The 25,018-nt window shown below is 41.0% G+C and overlaps 1 protein-coding gene and 1 long non-coding RNA gene across 4 annotated transcripts; one reads left to right on the top strand and one right to left on the bottom strand.

Annotated features, from left to right (window-relative positions):
• The first annotated feature begins 473 nt into the window (after positions 1-473).
• Positions 474-2,382, top strand: LOC310765624. Its single transcript, XR_014549687.1, has 2 exons — positions 474-719; positions 832-2,382. It is a non-coding gene; the product is annotated as an uncharacterized lncRNA (long non-coding RNA).
• On the bottom strand, positions 1,663-25,018 carry DIPK1A (divergent protein kinase domain 1A). Of its 3 annotated transcripts, none has more exons than XM_083620713.1 (5): positions 23,331-25,018; positions 9,385-9,519; positions 8,557-8,664; positions 6,288-6,464; positions 1,663-5,016 (listed from the first exon to the last, which is right to left on the bottom strand). In XM_083620713.1, the coding sequence occupies exons 2-5, from the start codon at positions 9,502-9,504 to the stop codon at positions 4,204-4,206; spliced, it is 1,218 nt and encodes a 405-aa protein (XP_083476839.1). In that variant the 5' UTR covers positions 9,505-9,519; positions 23,331-25,018; the 3' UTR covers positions 1,663-4,203. The 3 variants fall into 3 exon arrangements, with proteins under 3 accessions (XP_083476839.1, XP_083476840.1, XP_083476838.1); XM_083620714.1 differs by having other exon boundaries at positions 23,338-25,018; XM_083620712.1 differs by lacking the exon at positions 23,331-25,018 and adding an exon at positions 21,177-22,055.

Here is a 25,018-nt window from a genome sequence, read left to right as displayed (position 1 = left end):
TGTCTATTTCAGTCAAAGTGGCAGAACAGGTGCTTTGGAGAAGAATGTTGGCTCTCTTTTTAAAACAAACACCTTCCCTTCTGTAGGGTAGCAGGCACAGTTCTAACAGTTGAGGTACGAGACATTGAGAGAGATGGCAGCACCTTCCTCTAAACCAAGCAGTCCATCTTAAAATATGAGTGGGGAGTGGGAAGAGTCAGATGGTAGCACTCAGTGGGTCTAAGTATGACTATGTCTGAATCCAATCCACAGGCCTGACAAAAGGAAAGTTGTTCTGTAAATACTTGTAAAAGCAAAAGTGTTAGAAAAACCTGCCTACTTCCTCACATGTTCCACTAAAGAATGACGTGCTGTTAGACATTGAAGAAATTCCAATGTTAAAGCATTTGCTAAGATGCAGGAAGGATAATCTGATAGAAGATTTAAGGGCTAGCTGTGCCAGGACCAGACATAATGCCCAACCGTCTACACAGACAAATTTGAGAAACTTGCCCAGTATGATTGCCTCCAAATTTCTCTGTAGCAAGTCCTGCCTTATCAACCTCATCCCTGCTGCTGAAGGTGAGCAGTGTGACACAACAGATGATGTTACATGAGACTTTGGGTGTAGTCCCTACTTTGCCTAGGTGCCTCTTTGTTCCTGGAGCAAATTGTTATCTCAGAGCCTCACTTGGGAGGATAACTCCATGCAGCAGCCTGACTATGTAGTAATATAAAAGGTAAGTCCAGCTGGCACTGAAATGTCCTCAAGGGCCAAGCAGACCTTGCTGGGGAGATCATTTCATCGATGAGAGCCACAACTAAAGTCTGTCTCCTTATTGCCGCGCCCAGCGTCCCTCAGAGGTGAGACCTGTGGAGGGCCTGAGGATCTAAGGGTCCAGGTAGGTTCATGCTGGAGAGACATTCCAGAAGAGAGAGAAATCCTGAGTCATACATCATCTGTTAAAACCAGCACTTTGAATGGGTCTTGGAAGCATATAGGCAGCCAGTATAGTTGCAATTGGTGGTCTATAATCCGTTCACCTCAAAACTCTCAATAGGCAGCCCCATCTGCACTATGAAGCATTCAGACTTCAAAGGCAGGCCCATGTAAAGTGCACTGCAATCCAATACTGATGCTACCAAGGCAAAGGTACCGCTGTCCGGATACAGTAATGGTTGGGCCACTAGGGGGCAGTACAAACTAGTCATGACAAGAATTTAAGTTGATCTTTGAAGAAGTGAGGCAAAGTAGCATATTGACTCGATGGATTTCATGGCAGTTAAAGGTTTCCCATTGATTAACTGGCAAGGTCTACTGTGAAGCAGTTTAGACTTTGATCTGTTAATTTCACTACCAGATCAGGTAATGCAATTATATAGTTTATCAGGCCTTGTAAAAAGGAATAAGCAGATGTTATTAAGCAGGTATAAAATGGAAACCTGGTGGTACAAATGGACCAGTTTTGTCCATTCTATCTTCCCCATTTGGTTTCCTGTATTTGGAGGGACCAACTAGAACACATGGATCCATGAGTGCTTAACTTTCATGCCCAAGAACCAGTTAACCTTTTGTCATTTCCATTATCTTATGAAGAACATGAATACTTTACTTTCACCAGAAAATTGAGGTCTTTTCCCTTCTCCTCTATTAGAAGTTATTGTTCCACGCCACTGCCAGAATGGGGAAATAATTCCAGTTTATTGTAAACAATTCATATTCAAAATGAAGTCTCCTGGAGATGGTGATTTAACAGCAATCAAAATGAAATACAGTACAAACTGCATTGCTGACAAGTTCCATTATTTGAAAATTTCAAATATCTAGAAATATTTGGCTCAATATTTTTTCCCACTGAGCAATGACTTTAACAATATTGACATTCAGGTTTATCCAGCATGGATATGCCTAGTAAGATAAAAGATTTGTTTAGTGGTTGCAAATATTAAATGCTGCCTCTTAAATAACATCTGTTAATTTAAAAACAAAGTGGACATTGTGCAAGAACATTGTTAGTAAAAATATTTACACAAGGCAAAAATGCGCAAGATTCTAGAGCAAATTATTAACACTTTACACATTGTACAGGGAACAAAGATGGGTTTGCTTTGTTAAGTGCATGTTCATTATGTGGAAAAAAAATTTTTTGTGTTGACAAAAGAGCATGTTAAATACAAGAAACCCAGATGAAGAGATACATTAACGTAAGAGACTTCATCATTTTCTCCCTCTTATAACAGAAATACCAATGAATCAAGTGAAGGGTGGAGAGAGTGAATTAGTGTCAAGTTGAATACGCTGAAGAGCTCTGTCAAAACAATAACAAATGTCATTTGAATAGGTAGAAGTGGATGATTGATGCAACATGTCAGCAACAAGAAATTAAAGTAAAATAACAGCTATGTGTTCAAATTTTCCATATTTGTTCAGAACTGAGGACTGTGCCCCTAGCCCTAGAAGAGCATATAAAATAGATATTGAAAAGTACCACACAGTTCTGAAAACAGAACTGTGGTGGGTGGTCTAAACACACACCCTACCATTGTCTTGCTTCACTTTGCTATTTTGTAAGCAACATTACAACTTAGGACCATTAAATGCAATTTCCTACCAGTTTGCCACATGTTCTAGAAACAGCTTTGATACTGCATAATGTGTTCCAGAGTCTACTTCAAAATACCCAGATTTTCAAAGTAGCATGGTAAGTTTGACCCACAAAGCCAGAGCAATTAACTTATACGACATTTGGCTGAATGGGTTTGCATTCAAGAATTTTGGCTTACTTGGTTCAGGAAAAACAGCTGGGTGAGATCAACATTAGGCATATTTGTTTCTTCAGTATCAATGCTTAACCATAGAAATTGACAGGACTTGGCTTATATTTCGACACACTTGGGAGTTGCTGAGCTGTAATGGAATTACTTCAGAATAAACATGTGACAGAATTTGGCTGCTGGATGCCTACCTTTGGCCAGATTGATTTTTAACGTTTTACCATCAGACAAACCACAGTTGGGTTATTAATTGCACTAAAGTTACGAGTTTGCCAACTCATGTATAAAATTCAGTTTTAGTGTCCCACAACTCTTTGCCTTCAGACTGTGTAATACCTTTAGTTACACATCTGCTTACATTAAGACCCATATGATTGCAATTTATCAGTTTAGTGTCATTAAATATTGCTACTACAAGATGTGTGGGTGCTTAAAATCAACTGCTAGCATGGGAAAACACCTACTTTTAACTAGGAAGTTTCAACAACTTAGTAACATTCAATGTACGCATGAGGTAAATGTGTATACAAATGTATAAATGTAACAAAAAGTTCTGGTTTCAAAAACCTCCAGTTAAAACATGTTCAATTGTCACGCTGAGTTTCTTTCTTAAAAATCACTAATGTGCAAATTCTGCCATGCTAAAATTAGTAAACAATCTCAAAAATATTATTTTCATTTATAAACAGTAGCTTGGATTCTACCATGTTAATTTCTAGTAGTGGTGGGTCTTGTGGCCAATGTTTGTAAAGTTACTTTCACTTTTCAAAAAGCCCTCAAAGGAAAAATTAAAAGCACTACAACCCATTTTGTAATTTGGGGGAGTGACAAGAGAAGAAGGGGTAGGGAGCAGCAAGAAAAAGAGTAACTTACAACTGTTTAAGGGCTGCAGCCTTCTTTGGGCTTGCGGGATTCTTCAGAACTCTGCTTCAAAAACCTCTCAGGATGCAAATAGCTAGCATCTCAGGTTGAAGGTTACTTTACAACCCTTTCTTTGACAAGCCACATTTTCACATGCAGGGAGTATCTGAAGTGCCTAAGTACTTGAACGTGATTTGTATTCAGAAGTAGGACAAGCCATCTAGAATTGTACCATGTGAATTTTTTCAACAGGCAAGTTTTGCTAAAAAAAAAGAAAAAGAAAAAGGATCTTGATTCTGCTCTTCTAAAATTATCTTAAATGTGAATAAGGGCAAGAGGAGAATGTGTAACCTGTATTCTTTCCCTAATGGGAGTGTTATAGCCATATGGCTTCAGTAGTCTCTGCCAGGCAGATATTTAGAGAACATACATTTTCCAACTGGAAAAAAAATCACTGTGGTGGCTGTGTTTGAAGGAGCATTGATGAGAGAGGAGGCTAAATAAAGATTTTTTTCAACGTTGAAGCTGTGTTTGAAAAAAAGTAGTCAGCTCCTACAGCAGCAACAATGTTCTTCCGAGAAAAAGAAACTAAGAATCATTTGTATGAGATATTTTCTTCCACAGTAGCGTTTTCAGGTTGTTGAGTATCAAGGAATGCTCCATCTCCATCTGGTTTGCTGAAACTTTCAGGGCAATGCATGAGTACAGCTGTTTCTCTAACTCTTCATGTATTTCCAGAGGAGCCCCACGAAGCAGGTAATCTTTGAGCAGCTGGCACACCTTTGCCAAATTTGGCTGAATTATTTCTGTGGTACATTTCATTTTACTTTGGTCACATACAGTTCTGCAGTCCGATCCGTACACACAATCCAGGTCAGACTCACAGTGACGATCTTTAATTAGCTCTTTCAGGTTCATTTCTGGCACTATTTTTCTCATGTCCACCATTTTTAAGTCATATTTATCATTGTAACCCAGGTTTTTGGCACTCGTGTCGCACATAAGAAAATTCCCATAAGGTCCATGGAAAATGTCTTCCACAAATTCTAGAAGCCCTATGGCTATTTTTGCCTTTCTGGGCCACGATGGAGTAAACCACTGATCTATGCTTCTTCTGAATCCAGAGGGAATAAAAAGTTCTATGATCCACGGAAGGCTTATTCCAAAAAGAGAGGTATATTCAACTTTTTCCATCACATATAGATCTCCACAAAAACCCAACAGTTTGGGAGTATGTTCTTTATCCTGGAGAATTACCATGAGCAGAAATTCATTCAGCTGGAGAAGCGCCCATGCTGACTTTGCTTCTGGCAAGGAAACTCGGCCATCTTTGTTCCCATCAGCAACAGACAAGATGAGATTCACCAGCTCTGGAAGATTCCCCTGCTCTCCTAGTTTTGCCTAAAAAGAAACAAAAGATATATGATAAAGTTATGTATCTATTTTTTTAAAGTAACAACCAACATAATGCTATAAATGCTGGTGCGTATTTCTCATTCTCAGTTCCTGTTTCTAGTAACGTTAGGGAGGCTATTCTGGTTCAAAGGCATTTAGGAACAAAGTTTATTACCGAGCTGCCCAGTGCTCTGTGCTAAGTAGTGCAGCCATTTTAGCATTATTGTATTGTTCTGTAATAACTGAGGTGGTATTTTCACAGTCGCAAAAGAATCTGAAAATCTCAGCTCTTATTTTCAGACAGAATTTTGTCCAGTTATCCATTTAAAAGAGAACTCCAAAACCTCTTTACAACGACCCACCAAATGGAAGTTTTACCACTTACTTTATAATATGTGGCGGCCTCTAGGTTTTCAAATAATCCATCATGCAGTCTAGTCCTGAAGCAATACCTATATTAGGGGTGGTGAACCTCAGGCCCATGAGCCAATCTTGGCCAGTGAGGCTACTTCTCCCAAACCCCACTTACCTGTCCACCAGTTAGTGACATTAGCTGGTAGGCAGGGGGGTGTCACTTCTGCCGAGCACTGCTTCATGGGAAACATGATGGCAAAGCAGACCTCAGCAGCCAGCTGGATTGAAACTTATGCGTCATGGGGGCATGGAAAACGTGTGTATGAACTTAACAGTGCTTAGTTTGTCTTTTGGTTGCTATTTTTTTATGTTGCTAATGTTGTTCTATTGATTATATATGCTGTATAGATTTGTTGTGTGTTCAGCTTATTTTGTTGCTTGTTGCTTTGTTAACAATGTTCCACAGACTGTAATTGTGTTACTGATGATTTGTTATTTATTCCATATGATTATGCTGTATTTGTGTGATGTTCCATTACGTTCTATCATGTTATTGCTATTTATTGTTTCTAAGCCTTGAGATTCATTTGGATGAAAAGAGGCATAGAAATATAATAAATCAAATCAAATCAAATCAAATCAAATCAAACCTTCTACTTATTAGTTGGCAAGCAGAGGGTTCAGCCTTGCTTGGTGCACTTTGCCAATGGATTCTATGCAGGGAACGTTCTGGCAAAGTAAACCCCTCAGCCCACCTCCACAGGTCAACACCTGTTCCAACAGGAACTGGACTGCCGGGCCAAAAAGGTTCCCCATCCCTGGCCTATGTAAAAATTGGGTGGTGGGTAGGGGATTAGGGACATCACCAGTACTTTGAGCTCACTAGCCACCACTAGAGGTAGGTGGTGAGAGTAAATACTCACTTTAAAGAGTCCATAGACCATCTCCTTGAATTTCTGAACTGTAGTTCCTCTAGTTGGTTTATCAAACAGAATAGTTTTCTTTCTCGGTTCTAGTTCAGTTCTGAGATCAATGTGAGCAACTTCTTCCATTTGGCATTTTATTACACCTTGTAGATTGCCCCAGGCTCCTAAATACATCTACACAACACAGGAGAGATAGAGATTCTGGAATTGACTAAATTTCCAGCTTAACTGTTGAAACAACTTTCATTAGCATGGTGCCTCTATTAATTGGACAGATTTAATGTTTATATACAAGTACTAACAAAAGTAGCGCAGGCAGCAAGTGATTTCTTAGAAATGTTCCTGTTCTTTTCGGGCACAGAAGAGAATGCCATTGACAAGGTAGTGCCTACTGAGATGGGTGCATGAATCATAAAAAGTACGGTACACTCATTTTCTTCTTCAGGACTAGTGATTTTAAAATAATAGAAATATGCCTATGAATAGTCACATAACACTAGATAAACTATTGTCTAAGATTTCTTTAACTTAGTAACAGTCCTGCTAAGTATAATACTTTGGGGCTAACAGAAGGCAGATTCAGGGTAACTGCCTGTGTATCAGGGATGGGACTGTTAAAGTACAAGATACATAGTATTTAAAAGCTATCCAAAGCTTTTAGTAGTCTAGCAGTAAACTCATGTCATGTATAAGGATCTCTGTTTCTCAACTATGTACTTCATTTTGCACTGATTGTGATAGATATTCAAAATGTACTGCACTGGAATGCAAACACTACCTATACCACCCAGATGGTTATTTAGTGATATACTAAACAAGCATATTTAGTGATATGCTCACTTTTTAAAGTGAGCGCTATATTCTACCACTTTTATGGGGAGATACTTTTTGAAGGGCTGAAGTTCCTACATAGAAAATAATGAAAAGAGGGGTGTTTTGTAGTCTGTATCAAATAAATCCATCTACAGAAGTTTAAATATGCATTCTTTTAATCCCGCATTGAATTTAAATCACTGTTTTAAAATTCTGCCATATTCATTTTCTTTCCATTAACTATGAGTGATGACAAGCTCAGACACTTATTGAATGTAAAGCAAATCCAAATGCCAAACCTTAGTTTGAAGCATTAGCCTTACAACATATTACTAAAGTATATTAAGAATAGATTATTCCATAAAAAGATCTAGACCTAGCTAAAGTTTAACTGTGACTAAGCAACAGAACTCATTTTATTGGGTGGTATTCAACTGTAGACTTACAGAAATTAATGGACCTAACTTAGTCATGTTCATTAATTTTAATGGGTCTAATCCAAGTAAATCTTCGCTGAATACCACCCACTGTTTCAATGATAATCACAAGTAGCTGGGTTGGGGTCATAATGTTCTCCACTGGCTGGCGATTCAGATTTCTTTTTTTTTGCAATAGAACTGCATGACATTACAAACCATTCTAGCCAGACTCCTTTTAGACGGTAACCAAAGGCAAACAAAATGCTGTGGCACCCAATCCTAACAGATGCTCTTGTTCTGTGGTCCAGCCACCCTTAAACATGTCACACTAAGGGGTTTCTGGAAGGTGAGTGTGTGCCCTTTTCCTGTTTGTCAGGAGACATAACTTCCCAGTCACCACTCTCTCTAGTGCTATAAAATGTTAAAGGGTTAAGGCTACTATTGCCAAACCTGAGTACCCTCTTGTTATACAGTGAGGGGCTTGGGGGAGTTCAGCATACTAAGCAAATATGTCTTTCCTGAAGCATTCTAGTATAATATAGAACTAGTGTAAGCTAACAAGAGGACTTCCCAAAATCCTAGTCCTCTAGCCAGAATACCATAAGGTGCTCAAAATGGCCAGTCTCCCTACTCTTCAAATGACACCTTCAACATCCCATAAATCCTGCAAGTCACTGAACACACACAGGGCGGTTGTTGTTGTTTTAAAAAGTTTAATTTTCTTTGAAATTTACAAATGAATTAACTTCAATACACTGACGTAGTCTAAATATGCAGAAACTGTTATTTTTCAGGTGGAATTGTTTTCCTGCCAAATTTACCACCCAGGTTCAGTATTAGAAGAAATGATGCTGCCAGTATCCAGTGTTTTTAAATCATGAGGCAGTATATATAACATGAATATTTTTGAGTGCATTTCTTCTGTATTTGATTCAGAAGTCCTTTTGACAGTAATATACCAAAGTTGTCCAATTACCAGATTTATCACTGCTTAATGTTTTTATGAACTTGACAAAAATATAGAGCAGACATACCTGATTGTTGGGCTTGGTTGACAAACATTTTCCAAAATACAGAGTTTGTCTTGTACATAGGCTACTACATGCTGATCCATCAATAACTCCAGTCTTGTACTTATCACACTGGAAAAAATGGCAGAGAAGACCACTATATGAGTATCAATACATTTTCTACCTCCAATGATCGGGTATCCCGGGGACCCAACCACCCTGATTCACTTTGAAGGTTCCTTTGGTCTCAAGATTCCAGACATTTTATTTCTTTTTTCATTGTCTAGTCTCCCTTTGCCCGCCATCCGCTCCCACTGCCTTAACCATTTTCTTCTCTTCCAACAAAACAAAAGAAAGAACATTTTCACATCATTATTGAATGCTCTTCTAGAAGATGCAGTGATAGGAAGATTAGGCAAATTCATGGGAAGAAAGGCTATTGTTGGCTATGCTATGATGGATATGTTCTGCCTCCCTTGTTAGAGGCAACATGATTCTGAATTCCAGTTGTAGGGTGCCAGAAGTAAGGAAACTGTTGTCATATTAAAAAGCTTCCCATGGACATCTGGTGGCCACTGTGACAAGAGGTCACTGAAGTAGATGAATCTTTGGCCTAATTCAGCAGGGCTCTTCCTATGTTCTTATATTAAACTGGGTTAATTATCTGAAAAAATATCGAGTGCACAAAAGAAAAGTTATTGTATACCTCATTTTGATACACAGTAGTGCATAACAACAAATTGCTGAAAACTGTGCTATTTACTATACGCAATAGCAAAAGATAACATTGGTTATTTTATATATATTATAATAATTATATATATAATTAAAATATTTTTAAAATGTACTTACTATTATTTTCTTGCAATCATGCCCTCTACAAAGTTCTGTGTAAGATGAATACTGAACATAAATAATCCAGCTGCCAATAAATACCCCTAGCCAGGAGAAGAAGAGATACTTCATCCGCATGTAAGAGAAGCGAACCTTTAGGGTAGAGAGACAAACAAGAGGGGATGGGAGGGAACGGTTTCAGTAATATTTTATGACATCTTGCATAACCTAATTTCACTGTGCTAAGTAATAGCTTTGGTAGTAAATAAAATGCAAATTGGCATTAGCTTCAATCCAAATAAAGTAGAGAATTTTATTTCACAGCATTGAAAGCAAACTCAATTACATTTAGTTTCAGTTCTCTCCAGAAACCTCTGGGTGAACCACTGGGAGTTCAAGTTTTGTCCTCATATAACAGGCATAGGCAAACTCAGCCCTCCAGATGTTTTGGGACTACAACTCCCATCATCCCTAGCTAACAGAACCAGTGGTCAGGGATGATGGGAATTGTAGTCTCAAAACATCTGGAGGGCTGAGTTCGCCTATGCCTGTCATATAGCCACCATGTGAAGTAGGTAGGAGTAACTGGAAGGAGAATTAAAAAGTAATAATTAATCACCACTTGTTAAAACTGGTCCAGAATAATCCAGTATCTATTCAGATTGATATATACCAATAACACAGAATTGTAGAGGTAGTTCTTTTATTTTCACCTGAGTAGGGAAAGTATCTTATCATTTATATCTCACTTGTCAGCACCAGCAATAGCAAGAAATGGCAGTTTCTGAACTTAAGAATTTAAGGATTTTACACACACACACACGTTTTCTATGGAAGTTTTACGTACTATCATGACCAGGATTAGGACTTGGAGGAATGAAGATTCAAATCCCCACTGAGCCATGATGCTCACAGAGTGACCTTGGGCCACAGGGTTGCTGTGTGGATAACACTGGAGAAGGGAAGAACCATGTGTACCACTTTAGCTCCTTGGTGGAAAAGTGGGCTATAACTGTAGTAGTAGTAGTAGTAATAATAATAATAATAATAATAATAATAATAACAATAATAATACTATCACAACAGTATTTGAAGTAGCCTGACACAGGAACTAGCCAGCTGGCACTACCAATGTTTTAGATGATCCAATATCTATGTCTATACATAAGTTTAGCTCTGGAATTCATGTAACAAGCCACTTTTGATTAAATACCACATTTGAAAAGAATGCAAAGGGTGGCAGGTTAGCCTCCTCTGCAAAGTGCTTCAGTACCAATACTTCTTTACTCTCCCACTTTATTGGCCTGGGAAGCCAGCTACCAGATATGTCTCAGATGTATTCACTCACCACTTACTATATAGTGCATATGCTATGCCTACTTTTTCAAACAAAAGGTATGCAATATTATTGCTCAAGTAACAAAACTATCAAAAGCCCCAATTCATGAAGGTGTAGATCAGAGGTATGTGGAAGAAAAACTAATTGTGTTTTATCCATAAAACATGATCCCTTCAAATCAAGTTTCAGGTCAGAGATGGGTCAGTAAAAGAAAACTCATTCTTTGCCTGCCTGTATTGTACCCAACCTGTGAACAAACAGACTTCAGTTTCCTTTATATGAAGAGACAAACAAAAAACACCATTATTCATATATAAAAGTTTGTTTGAAGTTAACAGGAGTCAAATTTCACTTTGCCTGGCAAACTAGTTGGAGTGTTCACTCTCACCTTCCACAGGCTTTTAATGCATTTCTCTCCACACACCCCCTCTAGCAAGAAAGTGAGACTTGTTGCACTACTCCCCCTTTCTAAAAACACTGGCAGACTTTGGTCCACAGAATGAATGTGGTATCTCCCTCTCTGTACAATTCAGCCATACGTTGCTTACTTATGCCGTCACTCTTTTTTGGCTCCTTTTAAAGGTTTACCACTTAGGTTTTTAAATAGATTTTGAAGAGAGGAAAGAAACTACTCCATTCCACACTCCATCAAAATATTGTGAGAAAGAGTTGCTTTTTATTCCCAGACATCTAAGTCTAAGGCTGAAACAGGCATTTCATGTGAAATTATATAATGAACTACCCTCTCTCCCCATGTCAACTTCAAAAAGAAGCAAAATGGAGAGGGCTGCCCCACAATTCTCTGCTCAAACCACCCCACTACAACTTCAAATCAACCCACAAAACTGCCTCACCCACAGCATGTATGGAGTCTGATGGGGACCGGGGAGGAAGAGTGGTTGTAAGGGTGAATTAGGAGTGGATGTGCAACAGGCAGGGGAAAGAGTTGAGCACCCATGCCTGCTGATTCTCTGTTTCCTTCTGTTCCTTCCAAAGGTGCCTTTTAAAAAAAAAAAGGATTTTCATGCAATTGTTTGTAATGCCGATGCTGTTCCTTGGAGACAACAATACAGGTGAAGCTGCATTCCTTGACTAGACAGCAGATCCTGATTAATAATGCCCTTTTTTGTTAACCCAGAAGTACTGTTATAAGGATCTAGCATAGTCCTAGATTTACATTTATACAACTGGCTGAAATTTAACAATATGCAGCATTGTGAAAGAAGGGAAATGAGAAGAGAGAAGTTACAAAACAGGAGAGCGGAAGTTTACTCACAACCCATGACATCAATGGCATTCACACACCCTCCAACATTTCTTCAGTGAAAATAGGGACGTCCCATTCCATAATGATAATTTTATTATTTATACCCCACACATCTTACTGGGTTGCCCCAGCCACTCTGGGCGGCTTCCAACATATATAATAATATAATAAAACAATAACATTAAAAAAACCTTCCCTATACAGGATTGCCTTCAGATGGCTCAGGGGTCAGATAACTCCGTACCCTCCAACATTTCTCCAATACAGACATGCTAAGGAAAAGTGGGACATTCTGGGATCAAATCAGAGACCAGGATGGCTTCTCTAAATCAGGGGCATCCCTGGAAAATAGGGACACTTGGAGATTATCAATTCATATGTACAGACATTTTAAAAAGGAAGAATTTTCAGGAAGTTGATGGACCTGTTTTCTCTTATTGTATAGTCTAATTTTGGCTTATATTTGTGTGTCTTGGATTTGGTTTTGTACTAAATATGAGTTACTGAAATTGATATATCGGATATAAGTCTTAGTAGGCCCCAAACCTCCACAGACAATGAGGCCGAACACTTATGAGCAATCATAGAAAAGCTATCACCAGTGTGCCCTGGTTATTTTTATGGGGTCTAAGAGATAGTCAACTGGCCACTGCTGGAAAAACGTATGATGGATCAAGCCATTTTTATGTGCAAAGCAGGGCTCACTGGCAAAACATGGAATTCAACAAGCTAAATATATTGTTTGCATCCTTCTTGTTTATTATTTATTTAAAATATTTCTTATCTACTTTTCATTGCCTTCACCTACAAAGATATCACAGGGAAGGTACTTCCTCCAGAAAATGAATTGGTCCAGCATCAGAAGAGGCTTTATGGCGAAAGGAAATTAACCCATAATAACCAGAACAGTAATCTCCAAACACCAGACTGTATTCCCTTTCCACACAAAATAAAGTTATGAAGGAAGTCAGATTAAAGACTCAACTGCTATCTATGGCATGCAAGAATGAGCAATAAAACTGCAGACTAAACTCAAGCCTATTAAGTGCATATCAACAAGAATTAGACAGAATGTTTATTTCTTAACATTAGAAAAACAGATACTGCTAAAGAAAACTATCAGCATAGCATTTACTGTGTGTATAAAGCCTACTGAAAATCACATTTATGGCACAATTAAAGTTATAGCCAATAGTATTACTAATACAGAGAATTTCACGTTTGCCAGTATCACAAGACTTCATTTATTTATATTCTACTTCCCAGTGTGCTTTGAAAGACTAACAGTTCAAAAGCTACAATGTCAAAGTTACCAGCCAATAAAATCCATTGAAATAAATTCAACTAATTAGCAGCAGATAGCATCAACAGCCAGTGAAACCCAACATAATTTTGAATAAACCCAAATTCTTATAAAGGTCTATTTTTACCAATGTCCTCAATACAGAAAGGCAGACTGACTGGGCAGGGGTTTCTAAAAGCAGGAAGAGGCACAAGGTGATATATGGGATACCCATAGCCAAAGCTCTTCATAGACAATCCTGATGACGCTTGTGTGGGGAGGGCATATGGTAGATTACAATAACTCAGAGGTAGAGCATCTCCTTCGCATGCAGAAGATTCCAGGTTTAATCCCTAGCATGTCCAGCTAAGGCTGGGAGGGAACCCTGCCTGAAGTCTTGGAGAGCTGTTGCCAAGTCAGTGTGTAGGCAATGCTGAGCTACATGGACCAACTGTCCGACATGGTATAAGGTAGCTTCCTATATTTCTGCAGGTGACCAGAGTTCAAACAATGTCATTATTTTAAGAGTACAGAAGAAGCATCTTCAGATGCTCCAAGTAACTGGAAACTAGTACAGCTAGCCACCCAAAGTCACTTTCTGGCCATTGCATTCTGGACTCTAAATAACCAGACAAACTGCCCCGCAAAAATATTTTTTAATACGGTTGATGACTTCTTTTCTTTCATTTCTACATTAATGTGAATATAACAGTTTTCTTTTCTTTTCAAATGATTCAAAGACTATACTATGTTAATTACAAAAACTTTAAAAAGACTATAATAAGTAATAATAAGTAATAGCTTTATCATTGTTTAAGTCAAATTCTTATTTTCTCTAGGATGTTGAAATGCCTTTCCTTTCCTTCACTTTCATATAATCTTTCTTGACACAAAGATCTAATGCACATTGTAATTAAATATAACTAAGAGTACTGTGAAACTTTTCTGTTTGCTAATAAAAATTATGAAAAACAAAACAAATTAAAATATCCAGGAGGTGTCATGGAAACAAGCTGGCAAAATGCACTTCCACTGATGTGACCTTAAAATAATTAGATGTTCAATATAAAAACTTACACATCTACGAATACTAAAGAAAATGGCTTTGTTAAGTGATAAGAGGTTATTTACAGATATACAAGCCAACTCTGCATCAGTTCCCCACAAAGCTTTAACTAGTCATGCTAAGTCAAAGTAAAATAACAAGCATTTTTTGGGGGGGAACTGTGACATCAGAATAAAATTGTTTCAGAGCTAGCAAATGATTTTCTTTCCCTTACTGCCTTTCTCATTCCCACTAATTCTCTTGGAAATGAACCAAAAACCACAGAAAGAAAAAACGCAAATGACGACACCTAGCAAGGCATTTACAGAGTCAATATTCTGTTAAACAGTGTGAACTGCATGGTAATTAGTTATTCACCATGTGAGATGCATCTCAAACAGCACAATTTCTGGCAAAAGTTGAGTCTGGAAAGGTTCCAGAGCACATTGATACTAGAAACAGACCTAGTCAGAGATGATGATGAATAAGATGCAGTGCTTTGAACTATTGTATTTTAATATTAATGGGCTACAAAAGAAGTTTAAAGCAGCCTTCTGCTGTTCCATATCTCCTTGCTTTAGTTCCCCAGATCCTTCATCTTCTGCCTTCCCTGTTGCATACAAGATTTGTCCTGCTGCCAGGAACTAGAAAAAGGTGCAGCCTAGGAGCTTCATAATCACCCCTTCCCCCCTCACTACCACAACCAGGGAAAAAATAGCAGAGATTTATGAATACAGCAAGTCTTGGCTTTCTCCCTGAAATAAGGGATAGCCAACAAGTCAAGTCCCATGGCATGGCTAAGGAACACACACAAAAATTCTGTTGTGGTTGCCAGGAGCAGCACAAGGAAGCAGATGGTGGCAGAAGACGGACATGCTTATTAATATTGTAGTTTGGCCAAATAACCAAATCAAGTAATTGAAATATGTGGCTTCCTGTGGATTTCTAGCTTCAGTGTTTTTACAGAAGCCCATGAGATTTAAAATCCAGATTAAATGGGAATCTTAACCACATGCAGCCACAGTTAAACTCAGTGCCAGCACATCCCCTAATTACATTGAAGGCAGAAGACAGAAATCAAATGCCAAGAGAGAAGCCAGTACAGCAAGTACCCATTCTAGAGGCTACCTCCTAAGCTCTTAAACATTTTTAAGAGGGAGCCATCAGCCCTCCTACAAGGCTTACTAACCCATGAGAGTGGAGATCCCTATAAGACTTAAAGCATGTAAGTCTTTTTTTTAAAAAAAAAAAAAACCCACAACAACTCCCTTCCTTCCTCTCTTTGTCAAGGCAATACAAGGGTATGGCAGCAAACTTCATGTACTATAAACAAAGTTCTAGAAGTGAAGATGTCAGATCTTCAACCGCAGGTAAACAAATCAGAAAACATTAGTGTTCTCCATATAATTTTGTTGTCATAAAAGATGTCAGTCGTTATTTCTATTAACCATGTTTTTAACATCCACACAAAGCAAACACAAGGCAACTGTATCATGATGTCTTTTGAAAACAACATTCCTAAGAGCAGCTCTGTGTAGTTTAAAAGTTGCTTTCCCTTCCTCAAAAAAAAAAAAAAAAGACTCCTTACTTTATTTTATACTCTGTTCCTTTTGAGGGTGGGGTTCACTAAAGTTATAGAACTAAGTTAGAATATGTACTAAGTTAGAATAAGATTAAGATGCTAACTGGATACATCAGAAATGTATGTATTATAGAAAACAGCTTACAAATACGGCACCATATGCATTTGTCAATTATAAATCTCTAACAAGTGTTTGAATATGGAAGCATATTCAAGTACTGGAACTGAACAATGATGCTGCAATGTGCTTCATTGAATCAGATAGCTTCTAGAATTACTTGTGGAGGAGGAAAACGATGGGGCTTGAAACTGTTCCAAGGACACAAAGATTTGAGGACAACCTAGAAGAAAGGGGCATGATGGAGATGCAAATGTGTTGGATTTCCATAGTGGGGAAAGGCTTACAATTTATGTTCAAAGAAGAGCAAGCTATGAAGCAGAAATGTAGGACAAAGGCAGAACTGTAATATACCTATACTTTGCAGGTGTTATGTTTCACCAAAATAAGAAACAAGGCAATTTCCTCTGCTTTACAAATGGGAAAATGCAAGTGCTCAGTGATAAAATTATATTCTATGCTGCCTACACCATATGCAAATATACATGAACACACACTGAGTGAGAAGCATCTGGTACAGAAACAAGATATAGTTCTTGCCCAGAGCAAAATATAGATCCCTGTTAATGCTGTTTATTTTTAGGACAGACTTACACACATACACAAAGATAAAATATTGAAGTATCTTGACCTTAGACAGAGAGTTACATTTGTCTGACCTTGCAAGCAGCCACATCACCCTGTTTAGCAGAATGTTTGCACAGCTCTCTCCCCAATGTACCCTAACCAAAATTAGTTTAAATACTGGCTGAAATGTTTAATGATGTTGCCTTTGTTATCATAATCTTGATTTCTTTGTAAGCTACCTTGATTTTTTTTTTTTTACTGAAGGGCAAGGTATACCCTTTAAATAAAAATAAAACAGAATACAGTTAACAGGCTTCCTAATCATTAACCCCTTCTGTGTTCCATGTTGCTACTAGATAGTTATTTGAAAACACAAGGCAAACTAAGGACAAAGACTATGCTGCTCTTCCTTGCTTTTGCCTCCCTAAAAGTCTGCACAACAAACAAAGAGCCCCAATTTTATCCAAAGTAGCTCTATTGTACTAATATAAGTTTTCAACCATGTACAAAAATGCAAAATAGCAAAAAAATACCAACAGATACAGATCACCAGTAAAACACCGAGTTCAATAAAGTATCACTGAAGTGCCTTCAAATGAGTAACTTCTGACTGCTTGGGATACATTCCTCATCAGTGAAGTTGTTCAAGTTTCCAGCTTGGACAATGAAAAGCACCAGTCTTTCCAGGAAGCAATTTTTCCAACTTCTTGTGCTTCTTTTAAAAGACACCCCTCCAAAAAATGTACGTACATAATTCTCTGCTTTACAACACAGAGAATTAAAATATATTTTAAAAATATATTTTAAAAATTGCACATGAACCAACAAGATACCTGAAGTTCTTATCCTCACTTCACCAGCCAAAGGAACGAACCAATCTCTTCTCAGTTTATACCAGCTATAGCAGCCTTCAGCTGCTTCCTTCAAGACACCATCATGAACCTGGTGCCCTCCAGATATTTTAGAATACCGTATATCTCCTAACAATGTAGCCAGCACCATGCTGCCTGGGGTTGATAGGAATCATAGTCCAAAACACCCAGGGACCAACAGGCTGGCAAAGGAACAATATTTCATTTGTGCCATATAGGTTTTAATCAATATAAATACTAATTTTTAAAAAATCAAAGTGGAAGCAGATACCACACTGACCATGTTACAAAAATACCGATAAAACAAACATTTCACTTAAAACACTGGGGTAACTGTCTGCAGTGCCTAAGCAGAGAATTGTGCATAACGTGTAGGAAACATTTTAAAAAAATAATAATACACAGCACATTGAATGAATTAAATCAAACACACAACTTCCGGGAATGACTGGTATTCTTCATTCAAGAGAATATGGTTAAGAACTTTAATTTCCTTGGAGGAAGTTATTATTCTTTGTAGGATACTTTGCTGCCTCCATTGCATCCTCAATTACAGTCTGGTCTAAAGGAGGTGACTGAACTGGTGACAGCTCACTGTTACCTGTTTGCAAAGCATTTTGAGGATAAAACCGCTTGCATCCAACAGGCTCTTGACTCCAGTGTTATAGCAGATGAAACCAGAGCATTGTCTAGTATTGTTATATTGGATGAGATTCCGTTAGCAAGGCTTGAGGAAGTGGACAAGGTGCTTGGCTCAGTTAAGGCAATCACTTGCGCTCTGGACCCTTCCCCTCTTGGCTGTTAAAAATTGGTAGGGATGGGACAGCTTGCTGGGCCAGGGAGTGATTAATGCCTCCTTGTGAGAGGGGGTGGTCCCTGCCTGGCAGTAGTAAAACCACTCCTTGAGAAACCCTCCCTGGATTTGGAAAATCTAAGTAATTACTGGCCAGTTGCCAATCTCTTTTTCTTGGGCAGGTCCTCTTGGAGGAAACTGATTTTCTAGATCCATTTCAATTGGAGTTTAGGACTGGTTTTGGCACAGAAACTGCTTTGATCTTCCTGTATGTTGACCTATGTATCCTTGTTAATTCTCCTTGACCTCTCGGCAGCTTTCAACAGCATCGACTATGGTATCCTTCTGGAGTGGATGTCCAAGTTAGGGGTGGGTGGCACCACTTTGTAATGATTTAGGTCCTAATTGGATGGTCATTTCTAGAGGGTGATGCTTGGGGAGTGCTCTTCAGTGGCGTAGCGTGGGGGGGTGCAGGGGGGGCCGGCCGCACCGGGCGCAACATCTGGGGTTAGGGCAAATCCATGGGTTAGGGGGCACAAATCCACGGGTTAGGGGGCGCAAATTACTTGCCTTGCCCCGGGTGCTGACAACCCACGCTACGCCACTGGTGCTCTTCAGCCCCATGGAGCCTTCAATGTGGGGTCCCTCAAGGTTCAATTTTATCACTTATAACTACATGAAATTGCTGAGTGGGGTCATCTGAAGTTTTGGAGTAACTTGTCAGCAATATGCTGATGACACACTTCTCCTTTACATCTGCTGGTGTGGCAGTGGACTGTTGTGTTGCCTTGGTAATGGACTGGAAGAGAGCCAACAAAATGAAGTTCAATCCTGATAAGACTGAGGCACCATTTGTGGGTGGTTCCCTAGACCGGATGAATGGGAGTTTGCTTGTTCTTGATGAGGTTACACTCCCTCTGAATCAGTGAGTATGTAGCTTGGGGGTAATTCGGGGTCCATTGCTATGACTTGAGGCTCAGGTGCCCTCAGTGACACAGAGTGTCTTCCATCAGTTTCAGCTGGTAGCCTAGCTGTGCCCCCATCTGGGCAGGGATAGCCTAACTTCTGTTGTCTGTGCTCTGGTAACATCTAGGTTAGATTACTGCAGCATGTTATACAAGGGCTGCCTCTGAAGATGGTTCAGAAACTTCACCGGCCAGGTTGCTCACTTGTCCAAAATGGTTTGAGCATATAACACCAATCCTGGCCTGAATACACTAGCTTCCAATTAGTTTCCAGGCCCAATTCAAAGTGCTGGTTTTGACCTATAAAGCCTTAAATGACTCAGGACCACAATACCTCAGGGATCGCCTCTCCCCATATGAACCACCCCAGACCTTGTGACTATCATCTGAGGCCCTTCTTCATGTTCCTCCTCCATGAGAGGCTGGAGGTTGGCAACCCAAGAACAGGCCTTCTCTGTGGTGGTTCCCTGCCTGTGAAATGCTCTCCCCCAGAGAGGTTAGGGGCTAGGTTAGATAAGTGAAGTACATGGATGTGTGATAAAAAGCACAGTATTTCCTCCACAGTTATTCTGATACAGATTTATACATAACACACATACATACATGTGACTGTCAAAGAGTCCTGCTGGATCAGGCCAGTATCCCGTTCTCACAACAACCAACAAAATTTATACAGGAATTCCATAGGCAGGACATGACTGCAACAGTATTCTTCTCACTTGTGCTCTCAAAGAACTAGTACATAACCAAAGGCAGATGAACATGCATAAAACTAGTACATCTGGCTGTTTCTGTATTAGCCTCTCTAACAAGATTAACACTTTCTAAAGCACATTTTCTGCCTTTTAACATTGTGTCTTATCTTGCAGCTGACATGAAGCTGCAGCCTTTCAGTGCAATATCTTTCTGTAAACTGCATAGAGGCTTTCCTAAAATCAAGTGGCATATAAATTGTTGTTGAATTTATATATATAATATAGATTCAAACTGTTGAACTGTGGAGGTGAGAAACCAGCCGGGTACATCTGAAATCTGGAAAAACGGTACAAAATTCATTGCGCAAACTCAAAAAATTCAAGTTACATAGGGAGGACCCCAGAACCACTGAGGAGCCCCGGAACCACCAGATTAAGCAAAAAGCGCTCCAAAAACAGCAGGGACTGGGAAGGAGTGAGTGGGAGGGAGGAGAAGCGGAAGAGTGGAGAAAGCTTGGGCAAGCAAGAGCCGCAAATGGCCAACCAGGGGCGCTAACATTAATAAAATATGGGGGGGGGGGAGTAAATCCCTGCTTCACACAATCACAAGACTTGGCACACATACCCCATTTGAATGGCAATGCACATCAACTTTTGGGTTGGTGGCCCGCTCAAATATTTTATGGGGTGGGGCGCACAAAGGGTCCTCAGGCCCCTAGGAGTTGGCTCCTATGTTACTACCTCCATCTCTCCATTACAACGCCTAGAAGGTTGGCATAGGAGCCAACTCCTGGGGGGGGGTCTTCGCTGCCCCCCAATATATCTATATATCTATTAGGGCGCCAGCCCCCCCCTCGCCCCCCAAGTTTTTGGGCATTGCCATGCCAACAGTGTGGCAACAGCTCGTGTCATGGGATCGATTATGCGGGACAGGGCTTACCCGCCCCACCCCCATCCAAAAATCAATTATTTTATTCAAGTTGGCACCGGCGTAGGTAGGCTTGTTAAGGGGCAAACTCCAACGGAGCGGGGTGGGAAGGGAAAGGGTGGTGGGTCTCTTGAGCGGCGACAGATCTAACACGCGTTCCCCTGCTTCCCGTGGGAACGGCGCCCCGCGCGCCTCCCTCTCCTCCCGCCCAGGTGCGCCGCCCCCGCCTCGCGCACCTGCCGGCCTCGCTCCCTCCCCTCCGGCGCTGCGGCCGACGCCGCCTTCCTCCTCCTCCTCCTCCTCCTCCCGCCGCAGCCCCTTCTCCTGACCCCGGTCTCCGGCCCACCCGGGGCTCACCTGGCTGTAATAGGGCTTCCTGAGCCAGGCCCCCGCGAAGAGCCTCCTCGCCATGGTAAAGGATGGCACATCCCCGCAGCGGGCCGCGGCGGAGTCCCCGGAGGAGGGCGGCGAGAGAGGCGCCCGCTCTCCCCTGCGTCCGCCCGGCGCTGAGGGGGCCGAGGGGGCCGCCGGCCTTCTTCTGTCACCGCCGACCAGGCAACGAAACGTGCCCGAGTCCGGGGGGGGGGGAGGGAGGGGGCGGGGGAGAGGGGAGGCGGCAACGGCTCTCCCGACCCCGCCCCGCTTGGCAACTGTCAGAAGGCGGGCGGCGCGAGGGAAGAGGGCGGCTTTTTCTCCTCAGCCTTCGAGGGACCTGAGGGACACTAGGAGGCGCCGCTTCTGCCGCCGACACCCGCCCGGTGGCGCCTCCTCTTTTCTCTCCCCCTCAGCGTCGGAGCGGGGGCGGGGAGGCTTCCGGTTGCGGAGGGCGGCGACGTGGCGCGCAGCCCCGAATCTCCCCTGCCGGCAGCCGCATCGCCCTCGAGTGCGGAAGTGGCCCTGGGTGGGAGGGTGATAGGAGCCAAGTCCTGGGGGATCAGGTCCTTTCAGCACCCAGACCCCCAATAAAATATTTGATTTCCCCCCCACCCCGCAGTTGATGAGCATTGCCATTCAAATAACAGTGTGCATTTGAGCGATGGGACTTACCTGCCCCCCCAATATTTTGTTCCAGTTGGCACCCCTATGTGTGTCCTAAGTTTAGGAACCCTTGCCCATTCCCCGCCTAGCTAGAATTGATGCTTTTGAATTATGGTGCTGGAGGAGACTCTTGAGAGTCCCATGGACTGCAAGAAGATCAAACCTCTCCATTCTTAAGGAAATCAGCCCTGAGCGCTCACTGGAAGGACAGATCCTGAAGCTGAGACTCCAATACTTTGGCCACCTCATGAGAAGAGAAGACCCTGATGTAGGGAAAGATGGAGGGCACAAGGAGAAGGGGATGACAGAGGACGAGATGGTTGGACAGTGTTCTCGAAGCTACCAGCATGAGTTTGACCAAACTCCTGGAGGCAGTGGAAGACAGGAGTGCCTGGCGTGCTCTGGTCCATGGGGTCACAAAGAGTTGGACATGACTAAATGACTAAACAACAACATTGCTGGTGGTGAAGCAGTGTTTCCTGGCTTGGACTACACTCTGCGTGGGGCTACCTTTGAAGGTGACCCGGAAACACCAACTAATCCAGAATGCAGCAGCTAGACTGGTGACCGGGAGTGGCCGCCCAGACCATATAACACTGGTCCTGAAAGACCTACATTGGCTTCCAGGACGTTTCTGAGCACAATTCAAAGTGTTGGTCTCACCTTTAGAGCCTTAAGCAGCCTCGGCCCAGTATACCTGAAGGAGCATCTCTACCCCCACCATTCAGCCCGGATACTGTGGTCCAGCACTGAGGGCCTTCTGGCAATTCCCTCACGGCGGCGGGAAGTGAAACCACAGGGAACCAGGCAGAGGGCCTTCTCAGTAGTGGCGCCCGCCCTGTGGAACGCCCTCCCGCCAGATGTCAAGGAAATAAACTATCTGACTTTCAGAAGACATCTGAAAGCAGCCCTGTTTAGGAACGTTTTTAATGTTTGATGTTCTATTAATACTGTTGGGAGGCACCCAGAGTGGCCTCCCAACCAGCCAGACGGGTGGGGTATAAATAATAATAATAATAATAATAATAATAATAATAATAATAATAATAAATGAATGAATGAATAAGTAGTAGTAGTAGTAGTAGTAATAGTAGTAATAATTAGAGAAGGTTGCCCCTGGGCATGTTTAGAGTGCCCTGCATTTCCCCCCAGCTGCGCAAGCACACACACACAGCTATGCATATAGAGAGAACTTTATCATAATAAGGGACATCAGGAGAGTCAGGCCAATGGTCCATCTAGCCCAGTTGGTCATTCTCCCCATGAACAACCAGGTACACCTGTGAGCAGGATCTGAGCACTCTTTCCTCCTGCTGTCCCCCCCCCCCCCAGCCACTGATATACAGAAGCATGCTGCCTCTGTGGAGGCAGAGCAAAGCCATCACAGCCAGTAAGTAGCCATGGTTAGCTGTATCCTCCATAAATTTGTCCAAGCCCCTTTTAAAGCCATCCAAGTCGGTGGCCGCCGCTTGCCTCTTACGGGAGGGAGAGAGTTCCATAGTTCTCGGTTAACTTCCTTCTTAAAAGGAAGCCCTTCTTCTCAGCACATAGTTAAAGTATGGGATTTGCTACCGCAAGATGTCGCGAAAGCTGCCAGCTTGGATGGTTTTAGAAGGGGATTAGAGAAATTCCTGGAGGATAAGGCTACGGAGGACTACTAGTCACAATGGCCATTTATGGCATCAAGGATCAGAGGGAATATGCTGGGAAGCAGTTGCTGGGAAACAGGAGGAAGAGGGGGTTATTGCCCTCATGTTTGGTTTGTGGGTTTCTCACAGGTCTCTAGTTGACCACTGTGGAGCTGCCTGCTGGACTGAATGGGCCTTTGGTTCTGATCCATGCTCTTATTGTTCTTCTGTTCTTATTGCTCATACTTTGCCAACAGGCCACAGCCAGGTACATGAGTCTGATCATTTCTAGGAGTGCAGTGCAAACAAGCGGTGTGTGTTGAAGACTGGACACCCATGTCACGCAAACCAATTTCATCAGAGTATTTAGATTTAATATTAAATTATAATGGAAAAAGTCCTTCAGCAGCAGTGGTGGGTGTATGATCCATCGGGTCCTGTGCACAGCCCTTTTAGGGAGCTGAAAATATGATGGAGTTAATAACATGTTGCTATTAAACGGTATTTTTTATTTCAAATTAATGATATATGTATAGAGAGAGAAAAGAAAACACTTCTATTCACTTGAAAATGAACTTTATTTAAAGGAACAATATGGATGAAAAGTCAATGATTTACATAAAATATTTATAGATATAAAATTTATACATGCTTTCTTCTACACTTCCTTTGCACAAAATTGTCAATTAACTTGTCATATTTTACATCTTGCTATGCAGAACTTTCAATTGCTAAAATTGCTAAACTCATTAAATGCTCTTGAGATATAGCAGAATGTAAGTAATTTTTGACTCTTTTAAGGGTGTTGAATGATCTTTTATCAGTTGCATTCATATCTGATGAAAGAGAATTAGGCTACAAAGCGATGTCGCTAATGTAAGGAACCTCTCTAAAATATATGCTGTCTTCTGTTTTGACTGGAGTACATTTTTCATCACTTAGTTGCATTTTCCACACCATCTTTACCTTCAAAAGTGACTGAATCTGTCATATCTTTTGTGGGAAGTTGAGGTCCAGTGTTTCACTTGTTTTTACATCTTCAATACCTGCTGCTGCTACAGCTTGATTCTTCCATTGTCTCTGATGCGTCATGACCCTGAAGAGCAAGTTTTCAAAAAGGCAATGAACGTATCTGTTCTTCTTCATGCTCTTATCTTTCTCTATTCTTTTTCTGCTTTTCACTTCCAGATGTATAATTGTGTTTCATATTATACTTTCAGGTAATACCACGCAATGAGCCTGTGGAAGAGAGTAGGAGTTTTAAATTAGGTCTACAGATCTTCTGGTGGGCTGTTTTGTTTCAATAGTTCAAAAAACACAATACAAGACTCTTGCCAATTGACTTAGAAATAAAATGTCAGGTAATATTCTATCCAATCAAAGCATGATAACAGCCTAAGGGGTTTAAATCGAGCAGGGGGTGATGGGATTCAGAATTATGAGCCGTAGAAATAAATGTTATGACCATGCAATGAGTATTTCTGCCTCCCAACGAGTATGCTCTGTTCTTATTTAATAAAATGATTCTGCAGC

The sequence above is a fragment of the Podarcis filfolensis genome (genome assembly GCF_964270895.1).
Source record: "Podarcis filfolensis genome assembly, chromosome: 6".
In the NCBI taxonomy this organism is placed as follows: Eukaryota; Metazoa; Chordata; class Lepidosauria; order Squamata; family Lacertidae; genus Podarcis; species Podarcis filfolensis.
Note: the sequence above shows the minus strand (reverse complement) of the source record. Positions and strands in the feature narration are given on the sequence as shown.